This window comes from Pinus tabuliformis, chromosome 6 (genome assembly GCF_031772625.1).
Source record: "Pinus tabuliformis cultivar Carrire ecotype Pingquan chromosome 6, CPIR1, whole genome shotgun sequence".
NCBI classification, from domain to species: Eukaryota; Viridiplantae; Streptophyta; class Pinopsida; order Pinales; family Pinaceae; genus Pinus; species Pinus tabuliformis.
Genome location: NC_142292.1, coordinates 372606285 through 372618896, shown reverse-complemented (window position 1 = coordinate 372618896; position 12612 = coordinate 372606285). Strand labels below are relative to the sequence as shown.

Below are 12612 nucleotides of genomic sequence, written 5' to 3'. Positions count from 1 at the left end.
TCGCTGTTGATTCTTCTGGATTCTCATCTTTGGTTCCTTGATTTGCGCTGGATGAGCTAGTGGCGTTGGGGTGCTTATCCATCCAAGATTTCAGAGTGGCGAGCGATTCTTCAACATGGCCACATCGATTTGAAAGCTGCTCGAATTGATCTCGGAGAGATGAGACCCTGTGCATGAAGAGCTGAATTTCTGCTTTGTATTTCTCCGTGTTGATGCGGTCTTGTTCAAATAGTCTTCTACTGTGCTCATCTAGACGCCGGTCATGCTCTTCTAGCCTTGCTGCAAGAATACCCTGTTTTTCCTCAATCAGAGACTGTTGGGTCCTTATTTCTTCCAGCTCGAATTGAAGGTCTGCGCAGTGCAGACAGTCCTCATTGCGTGCCATTAAATGGAGGATGCAAAAAAGGAAGAGGCCCCAGAAGGCAGTTAAGGATTTGAAGATTTTGTAAATATAATGCGGACGGGTTTGAGGGGCACTATCAAAGGATACAGGAGATCCCACTTTCTGAGCGCCAAAGGAGAAATATAAGTGGACCCTGATGATGGCGCACAAGCAAGAAGGGGGAGTACTGAAGAAGGGGGAGAAAGAAACAGAGGGGAGCTTGCTGTAGGTGCAAGATTGACGATTTAAAAGCGACCAGCGGAGGTAATGGAAAGAGGGCAGAGAGTGAAGAAGGGTTAGAGCAACAATACTGGCCTCCCCACAGATTCTACTCCTGTAAAACACCACGACTGAGATTAGAAGAGAAATAAACAAGATAGAAAATAGCAATACCGATGACTGATCTTTTCTTCTCCCCTGGACGAGAGCGCCTTCATCAAACCAATGAATCTGCTCTTGCGCAAAGCAGTGAATGACAATGCTTTTCTTTCCTCTGCCCGTATTTATGGATTGAAACCTGCTGTAGCCTGAGTGTATTACTGTAGGCGGATCCTTTGTGGCAGTTAGATATTCTCCTAAATCCCGATGGCGATCTGCTGGAGCAGCGTAATCGATCTTCCGGCCTTCACTGAATTGATTGGTTTTCCTTGGGATGCAAATTATTCTTTGAGTCGATGCTTGGATGAGACTACTGATGCATTCCAAGCTCTCTGTCAAGTGTCCTGGTGCTGATGAAGCTAAGCCCGTCGCACGCTTGGTGGATCTGCGAGCCTGGGCAAAGTCAGGATTTGCCTGAATCATGGCAGAGGCTGGAAGGTGTCTCTGTTATTGTGCCTCATCACACCTTCCGGTTTTCTGACTGCGTTATTCGCAAGTTTGTCAGCTTCCCCATTGAGCGTGCGAAGGATATGGTAGAAGCTGATTTTTTCAAAGTGCTTGAGAAGTAGATTGATTCGTTGGAGATGTTGCTGAAGGTTGCTGTTTGGTGATCTTTGGTTGTGGTTCATGAGGCCAATAATGATAGAGGAATCTCCAATGACTAAAGCTTTTTTAATCCCCAGATTTTTCAATTGCAACAACCCTTGATAGAGAGCTAAGGCCTCTGCGTTATTATTAGATTTTTTTCCCAGACTCCATTCGTAATTGCTGATTTCTTCTCCTATTTCATCTATAATAATTCCTCCCGCGCCTGCTGGTCCTGGGTTGGACTTGGAGGCGCCATCAAAGAATAAAATCGGGCAGTTGTTACTCTGAATCCATTTCTTGAATTCCTGGGTTGGAAGTCTGATATCCCACTTCTTGGTCTGGTCATGATGCTGTCTGTTAGTTCTCTGAATACTCTGTTGATGTCCTGGCCGGCCAAGAATATGCCTAATAAAAGACCTCTCCTCAACTGAGTAATCTGCTGCTTTGACTGTCCCTGAGTGTTTTGCTGCAATTGTCTCCTGTGCCAAAAGATGGGCCTTGTTGCATGTCTTCCATACATTACCCTCTTTGTTTTGGAAGATTTTTTTATTTCTTGTAAGCCAGATTTTCCATAAGAGATTGTGAGGAATGATATCCCAAGTTCTTTTGACAATCTTGCTCCTTTTATCCTTCCATGGACAGCTCCTTCTCCAATCTTGAATTGCCTCTGCAATGTTCTGGTGAGATTGCCATGTTATATTTCCCAAATTGGACATATTGATCCAGCAATTCTTCGCGAAGGGACAATCAAGGAAAAGATGGCGGATGGTTTCTTCTGCTGAGCAGCAGTTAGGACAAATAGAAGGTCCATATATCCCTCGCTTTCTTAAATTTTCAGAAGTGAGGATTTTGCCTTTTAACAGCAACCATATGAAGAATTTGACCTTGGGGATGGCCTCTGATTTCCATATTGTTCTCCAATGATTCCAGATAGGAATTTGATAAGTGCTGTTGCAGATGAATTGATAGCCGGACTTGATGGTGTAGCTTGAGCCCGTGGGGTCCCATCTAAATCCATCTGCTGTGCCTTTTTTAATGGGGGCTCTGTTCTGAAGGTTTTTTTGAAAAGCTTGGAAACTTAATTCTAAGTTTGGGGGGATAACTGGAAAATCCCAGCTAGTCCAGGCTCCTGTGTCAACATCCCATTTTGAAATTTGATCAAGCCTCTGAATGCCTTTGCTATTAAGATGGAGGATGAAGGGAATGGCTTCTTCAACTGTGTTTAGAGGTTGGAAACCCATTATCTTGTCGGTGGCATAATTAATGCTGGTCCCTCCCCCCGGGATCTTTGAGATGTTTTGTTTGAGAATGGGAAGTGCTTTCTTACAAAGGTGCCAGATTTTAGTAGAATTTCTACTGGGAATATCAGAATCAAGGAGTCTTTGCCTGTTGTCAGAGAGATATTTGCATTCAATGACCTGTTTCCACCAAGCTTTTGGATCATTGATTAATCTCCAAGCCATTTTGATCCCGAAAGCAAGATTAAGAATTTTAGGGGCTCTAATTCCCAGTCCACCTCTATCTTGGGATTGAATTACGCTTTTCCAATTTACCAAATTGAATCTATTTTTTTCTTTTTTCCCTCCTTGCCATAAAAAGTTGCGGAGGGCAGTTTCCAGCTTATAGTGAAAAGAGACAGGAGCTTGATAAAGAGTGAAGCGGTATAGTGGTAAGGAGGAGATACCTGATTTGAGCAAAATTAATCTGCCTGCTGGGTTAAGCCATTGAGTTCCCCATTGCTGTACCTTCCTTTTGACTTTGTCTATTATTTCATTCCAGGTAGTGGCTTTTAGAGAGCCCATGGTGACCGGCATCCCAAGGTAGGTGAAGTGGTCCCAGGTTGCTTTGTAGGCTACTCCAAAAATATTGGCTATGCTGTGAGCTGTTTGATTGGAGATATTCCATCCATAGATGCAACTTTTATGGAAGTTGACCTCTCCTCCTGAGCACTCCATGAATTGGTCCAGAAGGATTTTGAAACGCCTTGCTATAGTAGTGGATGCCCCTCCAATGAGCAGAGTGTCATCAGCAAATTGAGAGTGGTTGATATTCTTCACTCCATTTCCAAACTTGATACCAGAGATGAGGCCGACTCTTCTGTTGTGATCCAGGGCGCTGCTAAAGGATTCCGCCATCAAGATGAAAAGATAGGGAGAAAGGGGGCAACCTTGCCTTAACCCTCTTGAGGATTGAAATGCTTCACAAGGGCGTCCATTTATGAGAGGCGAAATCCAAGGGCCAGAGATGCAAGCTGCAATGGTGCTGATGAAGTCAGAGTTGAATCCCATTTTTCTCAATACAGCAAACAAGAAGGAGTGTCGTACTCGGTCAAATGCATTGGCTAAGTCAAGCTTAAGAACGAAACCTTTCTCCTGCCTTGAAGTGCTGGAGTGAATAGCTTCTTGGACCAAGGTGATGGTGTCATGAATTTGCCTGTTGGACATAAAGCCTCCTTGATTTTCGGATATAAGGGAAGGGAGAAGGGGTTGGAGTCTGGCTGCTATGATTTTTGCAAAGATCTTATAAGAAGTATTACACAATGAAATAGGTCGAAATCTGGAGAAAGAAGTGGGGCGATTTTCTTTAGGGATGAGGGCAAGGAAAGTTGAGTTTGTGAAGCCCCCCATCTTCTTTTTCCTTTGGATTCCATTCATCATTTTAACAAGGTTTTTTTTTATCAAATGCCAATGGTCCCTGTAAAAATTTATTGGGAATCCATCTGGACCTGGAGACTTATCTGGTTGTAAAGTCCAGATGGCTTTTCTGATTTCCTCCTCTGTTATTTCACTGTTTAAGCTGTCATTCTCCTCAAGAGATATTTTCCCCGGTAGATGCTTAAGGAGCTTTGAATAATCAGCATCTCCTTGGTTTTCCGTGAGGAGACATTTGTAATGGAGGAAGGCAGCTCGTTTGATGGATTCTTGATCATTATGCTGGTTGCCTTGGCTATCAGTTATCGTGTTTACATTATTCCTTGTTTTTTTGACTGTGGCCTGCTTATGGAAGTAGGCCGTACTTTTATCGCCCTCCTTCAGCCATACTTCTCTTGATTTGATTCTCCACTTGATCTCTTCCGCTCTCTTGATTTGAATTAGCTGGCCCTGAACTTCCCTTTCTTGGTTTTTCAGTTGATGGGTGAATCCGTGGTCCTCTATTTGCTTATGAATCTCTTCCAAGTTCTGCTGTATTTTTTCCCTTATTTTTTCTGGCTCTTGATAGCTGATTTTTGCCCAATCCTTTAGAGCTCTCCTTATGTTTCGAAGTTTTGTTTCCCAAATATAGCTTGGGGAGCCCTCAACGTGTTGCTTCCAGGTTGCGTCTATGATAGCCTCGGCCTCAGCGTTGTCTTTCCACAGAGGATTGTATCTGAATGGTATTGGACCCAAATGAGAATGGGAGTCCAGCGTTAAAATAATGGGGAAGTGATCTGAGGCTGTGGTACTGAGAATTTTGGTGTGGCCTGCAGCAAAGGAAGAGAGGAGGGAGACATTAACCAAAATCCTGTCCAATCTTTCCATAATGTTGCCTGGCCCCAACCTTCTGTTGTTCCAAGTGTATTTCCTGTTTTTTGGAATGATATCCATCAGCTCATGGTCGGACATTATCATTTCCATTTGCCTTCTGAAGGGATCGGTGGTGAAGATGCCCCCTCTTTTCTCATTCGCATGGAGGATTAAATTGAAGTCTCCAGCAAGAATTACATTTGAGTTCTGCTCATTGTCTATTTCTTCCTTCAGTTCCTTCCAACATTGTTCCTTTTCCCTGTAATGATTGGGGATATAGACATTATAAATGATAAGATCACAGCTCTCTTCCTTGTTACTAAGGTTGGTTCTAACCCAATTTTGATTGAGGACGAAGGAATTGCAGTCCCAGAACTGCTTGTTCCACATAGTTGTAATTCCTCCAGAAGCTCCTCTGGAGTTGCTACTGGCCCCTGAGAAGTTTTTGTGGGCATCTATAATTATTTGCATTTCGCTCTGACTTTGCTTGGTTTCCTGTATCAGGACAATTTCTGGTCTTTCTGTTTGAAGAAGATCTCATAGGGCAGCTGATTTGGAGGGGTGCCCCATACCCCTGCTGTTCCATGATAAAAGCTTCATCATGAGGCATTTGAGCGAGGAGGTGCTCGCCTCTCATAATCTTTACCTACTGTTTCTTTTTCTTGTGAACCTGTAATGAAGGATTCCATAGGGGTTTGAATCCCTAGGGCTATGTCCTTTTGTGTGCTTTCTTCCCGATGTTGCTTGGCTGACTTTCTTCTTGGTCCCGGTTTCTTATGAATATCGCTGGAGGCGCCAAAGTCTTTGGAAGAGCTTCTGGTGGTTCTGGGGGGGGGAGGATCTATGGAGGGCTGAGAGGGGGTTGAAGAAATCAAGGGAGGTTCGATCAGAGAAGGCTGGTCAGACTGAGGGTCATCAGAGGATAAAATAAAGAAAGGGTTGGAGGAGGAGGGGAAAGAAGATTCAAGGGAGGGTCCAGGAGGATTTGGAGAGGGAGAGGTGGGGCGGGGGGAGGAAGAGCCCGGATGTTCAGAAGGTGGATCTTGCTTTGGTTGAGGTGCTTCTTTCTTTTTTTTCACAGTTTCCCACTGTTCTGCTTGGTCCTCAGCTTCAAGATTAGTAATTTTAGAGCATCTATTAGCAAAGTGGCCGTATTCATGACATACCTTACATTTGAAGGGTATTTGCTCGTAGTCCAGCTGCTGTATGTAGCTCCAGTCATCCACCTTCAGCTTGATGGCTTCTGGCAGGCCTTTTCCAAGGTCCACTTCTACGCAAATCCTTGCACAGGCTTGCATGTTATCTTTAGGCTCGCTTCTGTCAATGTACTTGCCTACAGCATTCCCTATTGCCTTTACCGAATCGTCTCCCCAGCAATGCAGAGGGAGGTGGGGAAGACGGACCCAAACCGGTACCGCATTAGGAATATCGAGTTCAGGGTCAAAGTCAGGAGTCCATTTGTTCAGATATAACCCTCGAGAATCCATGAAATAGGGCCCGTTCCTGAATATCAGATCCTTGTCTGCCTTGGTTTCAAAGTGAAAAGTATAGTAACCTTTGCCACAAAATCGAATTGAGATCTTTCCTTGTGTTTTATCAGACCAGTTCCTTTCCACCCATCTCTGGACTGTCTTTGGTGAAGGCCATAAGCCTGTGAACTGCCCTATGAGCCCTTTTTCTGCTAAGGATAACGCTGCCATTCGAGGGAGAGAAGGAGGTAACTGAACTTCTTGGAGTGTATCAAGTTTCTTGACAAATTTTGATGTTGTTGGTTTCGGACGGACGGGGGGCAGAGATTTTACCAAATCAGAGAAAGCTTTCTCTGCATCCCCCAGAGATGGATCAGAATGGGCCATGGCGGAGGCCAGGCCCCAAGACAGGCCTCGCGGCCCAGGCCGAGGCGAAGCTGCAACTGCTCCCGAGTCTTCAATCCCGCTCCAGCTCTACGCGCGCTTCCGGTTCCCTCATCCACCTAGGGGTCTTATTGGTAGGGTGCAACACTAGGACTTCCCGGGAGGTCACCCATCCCAGTACTACTCTAGCCCAAGCGCGCTTAACTGCGGAGTTCTGATGGGATCCGGTGCATTAACGCAGGTATGATTTTGGAAGTGGTCTTCTTCTTCATATTTTCATTTTTTTTTTTTTTTGTAGTGGAGTTTTTATTGATTTGCATATTTAAAGAAGAAGGTCGATATTTTGCATTTTCGATATTCTATATATTTATACATCGTTAATTAAATTTTCAATCCACATGAAATAATTGTCTCTAAAAAACAAATATAAAAATATATATAAAAAGACCAAAAAAAATATTAAAAAAAATTATCTCATAAACCATACAAGAATTTGGAAAAAAAATAAAATATATATATATATATATATATATATATAAGTAAATATTGAAGAAATTAAAAAAAATATATTACCAAAAACTAAGAAAAATAAAAATAAAAACAAACTAGTTTAAAAAAAAATAGAAAAATAATGATTTTTTTTTTAAACTAGTAAAATTAATATTAAAAAAAAAACAAAAAATGTAAAAAAAAAATAATTATCTCACAAACCATAAAAGAATTTTGAAAAAAGAAAAAAGAAAAAAGATATATATATATATATATATATATATATATATATATATATATATATATATGTAAAAATAGAGAAATTAAAAAAAAAAATATGAGCAAAAACTGGGAAAAACATAAAAACAAACTAGTTAAAAAAAAAAAAAAAAATTAACGAAAAAATTAAAAAACTAGTAAAATGAATATTAAAAAAACAAAAAAAAAAAATAAATTATAAAAAAAAACCAAAAAAATGCTTTTTTTATTAAAAAAAGAAAAAATGCAATTATTTTTTATTAAATATACATATTTTATTTAAAAAAATAAATAAATAAATAATTTTTTTTAAACAATCTTTTCTTCTAGTACGGAAAGCCATTGCTTCTAAGGTTCATCTATTTGAACGGGCACGTTTGCAGGTCTCGAAGTTGAAGACTGATCTAGCTTTTTTGAAAAGATGCAGAGATTTAGCTGTTATCTCGGTCAAAATTAGCCGTTAGTCAATTTAGCCGTTGGAGACTCTGCTCAGAATATTTATCATGCTATGTTGGATATGTTTCTTCAACTTGTCCTGACGATGAACCACACTAGTTGGTTCGAAACACGTCGACAAATGTCTGTCTACTTGTGATTTATGCCGAAGTTATTCTTTCTACTATTATGAATCACATAAGCCTCAATTCAATTAAATCTTTTCTTCTATTAAAAAAAAATATTTTCTTTAAATAATTTTTATTATTATTTTATTTTAATTTAAAAATACAAATTATTAACACTACATTTTATATTTAAAAATAATAATAAAAAACCTACATTTTATATTTAAAAAAAATAAAAATAAATAAATTAATTAAATTTACATTTTTGTTTTAAACAATCTTTTCTTTTATTAAAAAAAATTATAATTTTTTTTGAACAAATTTTTATTTATTTAAAAATACAAATCATAAAAATATATTTTAATTTTCTTAAAATAAATTTAATTTAAAAATTTAAAAACTTAGAAATTATTAACTTTTTTTAAGTTAATGTAAAAAAAAATAATTAATTTTTAATCATAAATATGTTTATTAAAAATGTTTTTATTAAATATCTATTAATAATTTAAAAAGAATTATTAAACAACTTTTTATTTATTTATTAAACAAATTTTTCATTTTTTATTTGAAAAATAAAAAAAATCATTAAACAATTTTAATAAAAATTATTAAAATTAATTCATTAAACCATTTTAATAAAAATTAAATTTTAAACAATATTAATAAAAATTAAATTATTAAAAAAATTTATTAAATTTTTTTAATAAAAATTATTTTTTTTTTTTTTTTTTAAATTTTGTTTTTATTAAAAAATAAAAAATAAAAAAAAAATTGGCCCTCGGTCGTGCCACCACCAGGCGGCGGGAGGGCCGTGAGGCGATGCCTGGAATCGCCCCACGGCCCTCTCACCGCCCGGTGGTGGCGCGGCCGCGGGCCATCGTCGCCCCCGGCCGTGCCACCACCGGGTGGCGGGAGGGCCTTGGGGCGATTCTGGGAATCACCCAACGGCCCTCCTGCCGCCCGGTGCTGGCGCGGCCGGGGGCCAATGTTTTATTTTATTTTTTTTTTTTTTTTTTAATAAAAACAAAATTTATAAAAAAGAATAATTAAAATTTAATTTTTATTAAAATATTTTAATAATTTTTTTTAATAATTTAATTTTTATTAAAGTTGTTTAATAAATTAAAATGGAATAATTGTTTTTAAAATTGTTTAATAAATTAAGATTTAATAATTTTTATTAAACACAGTTTAATGAATTTTTTTTTCCAAATAAAAAAAATTCCGTTAAAAAAAAATTATATTTAATTTTTTTTTAAATAAATAATGAAAATTTAATTATAGAGTTCAGGCTTCTGTGATCCATATCAAGTTTGTGAGAGATTTTTCGGCGAACATCACATGGGCTACCATTTGTCAACGCGTTTCAAACCAACTAGTGTGGTTCATCGTCAGGACAAGCTAATTTAAAAAGTTATTTATTTATTTATTTGATATTTTTTAGTTTTTTTTTTTAATAACTTGAGTTTATTTTTGTCTTTTTAGTTTTTTCTAAATTTTTTTAATATTAATTTTACTAGCTTTTAATTTTATTTTATTTTGTTAATTTTTTATTTTTGTTTAATCTAGTTTGTTTTTATTTATTTATTTATTTATTTTGCTAGTTTTTGTTAATGATTTTTTTAATCTTTCTAATTTTACTTAATTTTATATATATATATATATATATATATATATATATATATATAGATATATATATATATTTAAATTTTTAATTTTTTTTTTTAATATTTTTTCCAAATTCTTTTATGGTTTCTCAAACAATTTTTTTTTTTTTACATTTTTTATTTATTTTTTGTCTCATATATATGTATTTTTACATTTAATTTTTTAAGTAATCATCATTTTAATCTTAATTTCACTAGTTTTTACTTTTTTTTTGGTTAATTTTCCTTCTTTTTTTTTTAAATCTAATTTGTTTTTAATTTTCATTTTTTTTTTAGATTTTTGTTAATGTTTTTTTTTTTTTTCTATTTTTACCTACTTAATTTTATAGTTTTTTTTAATGTGTTTTTTTTTCTTTTCCCAATTTTTTTTATGGTTTACATATTTGTTTTTTTCCCCATTTTTTTAAATATGTTTTTTTTTACTATTTATTTGTTTATAATTTGTAATTTTTTTCTAGTTTTTTAATTCTTAGTTTTTATAGGTTAATTTTGTTTTTTTTTTTTTACATTTTACATTTTTATGATTGATTTTTATTTTTGATGTTTGATTTTTTTGTTTTTTTTTTTTTAATTTTAATTTTATTTTATGTTTTGTTTTTAGTATATATTTTTATTTATGTTTTGTTATTTTTATTTTTATTTTTTGGTTTTGTGTTTTTTCATTGTTTTAATTTTAATTTTAATTTTTTTTTTTTTTTTTTTTTTTTTTTTTTTTTAATGTTTTTCGGGGCCATGATAAAATATTTTATGCTATTATTTCAAAATGTTGAAATTTCACCCTTGAAAAAAAAATTGTTATCCCAACATCAACACTTTTCATTTTGAGGGTGTTCTTTGCACAAAATTTACCATTGAGAAAAAAAAATGTTATTCGAACATCAACACTTCGTTTTGAGGGTGTTTTTTGAACAATTTTTGCACAAAAAATTGGTTTTCACCGCCATTTTTAAAACATGTTGAAAATTTACCCTGGAAAAAAAAGGTGTTATTCCAGCATCAACACTTTTCGTTTTTAGCGTTGTTTTTAATGTTTTTTTGGGGTTTTTGGGCCAAAGTTCCCGTTTTGAGTTTATAGTTCCCATTTCAAAGTTTACATTGTTCTTAGAGCATCGAACACCCATGATATGTTACCCCCATGTAGTGTTTATCATTTAATTGCACGGGCATGGCTAGCTCACCAAAAAAGCTATCCCTTCGAAGGCTTTTCAAATCCAAGACTATTGACATTGTATTTCTTCAAGAAAGCCTCAGTGAAGCTAAGCACATTAACAATATCCTGGGGAGCCTGATCCCAGGATGGGACTTTTCTCCCTAGATGCAGATGGGAGGTCTAGAGGACTGGCTCTAGGTCACAATCCTCATTCCATCAACCTAAAATCTGCTTGGGGAGGAAAGGGTTTCATTGGGATAGACATCTTCTTTGTTGAGCTAGGAATGGATCTCCGTGTCATAAATGTTTATGGGCTTTTCTAGGGGTCAGAGGTTTTTGGGAATCAAATCCTAAACATCTCCATTACCTTGATAGATAACCTCATTTTGGGTGGTGACCTAAACTTTTCAATTGGATATAGTGAGTCTTGGGGTTTACTGGTTCAGATTGATGTGCTCTCTGATACCATGGAAAACCTTCTAGATCAGGCACATCTAACGGATATCCCCATGAACAGACCTTTGTCCACTTGGAGCAATAGGAGAGTTGGGGAAGTGACTCTAGCTAGAAGGTTGGATAGATTCATATTAAAGTCTTTGTTGATACAACGATTAACCCACTATAGGCAATGGGTTGGCTCAAGAGGTATCTCTGACCACTCACCTATCTACCTAGAAATCACCGACCCATCTAAAAATCCCAAGGATCCATTCAAATTCAACTCATCTTGGCTTCAAGACCCCTCCTACTCCAAACAGGTCTTAGATTTCTGGCTGGAAAACCGCCCCACATGAGGTCACACCCGACCTGAAGGATTTTGTTATAATCTTCTACAACTCAAGAAATTAACTATAAAATGGGCAAAGGAAAAAACTCAAAAGGATGACCATACCCTCGCCACTGTTGAGTCTTATTTGGCTCACCTTATGGATGATCAGAGTAGGGGATGCTTATTTGTAGAAGCCAAGTTACATCTTATCGAATTAGAAAATAAATGGGCCAAAATACTGAAGGAAAGAGAGGAAACTTGGCAACTCAAGAGCAGAGCACTATGGCTAAAAGCGGGAGACAAGAATTCGAGTTACTTTCAGAACTTTGCCAATGGGAGGAAAGCCTCAAACACTATCTAGAAGATGCCCACATAGGAAGAAGGCATAGCTAATACCTTCAATCAACTCTCTCACTTAGCATATCACACTTTCAACAACTTTCTAAGGAACCCCCAGCTATAAGCCTTAGTGATATTATTCCATTAGTAGGCATTTTCCAATTTTTGTAGACCTAGAATCTGCGGATGAGTTAACTGCACTTGTCACTACAAATGAACTGGAAGGGACTCTAAAATGGTTCAAAAAAGACGAAAGCCTTGGCCCAGATGGATATACTATTGAATTCTCTATAGTCGTTTATGATCTTATTAGGAATGATCTCATCAATGTAGTTGAAGAATGCCATATCACAGGAAAAATGTATGAGGCCATCAATTCTACCTTCATTTCCCTTATTCCTAAATCTGACCCCCCTCCATCCTTCAATGACTTTCGACCAATCTCTCTCTGCAATACCCTTTACAAAATCATTGCTAATATCATTGCAAATCAGCTCCATCCAGTACACTCCCACCATATCTCTCTAGAACAATTTGCTTTCCTTCAATACCACCAGATACATGAGGCCATAGGTACTGCTCAGGAAGTCATTCACTCTATCAAAGTAAAAAATATGAAAATCATCATCCTCAAGATTGACCTTGCAAATGCTTTCGATCATGTTAGCCGGCT

The 12612-nt window shown here is 36.6% G+C and overlaps 1 protein-coding gene and 1 pseudogene across 1 annotated transcript; both read right to left on the bottom strand.

The window, feature by feature from the left end:
• Positions 1 to 1179: 1179 nt before the first annotated feature.
• LOC149258847 (uncharacterized) lies at positions 1180 to 6707 on the bottom strand. Its single transcript, XM_089437591.1, has 2 exons — positions 6078 to 6707; positions 1180 to 5346 (listed from the first exon to the last, which is right to left on the bottom strand). Exons 1-2 carry the CDS (start codon positions 6705 to 6707, stop codon positions 1180 to 1182), a joined length of 4797 nt encoding a protein of 1598 aa, XP_089293717.1.
• Positions 6708 to 6843: 136 nt separating this feature from the next.
• Positions 6844 to 6959, bottom strand: LOC149258846 (5S ribosomal RNA; annotated as a pseudogene).
• Between the last annotated feature and the right edge of the window lie 5653 nt (positions 6960 to 12612).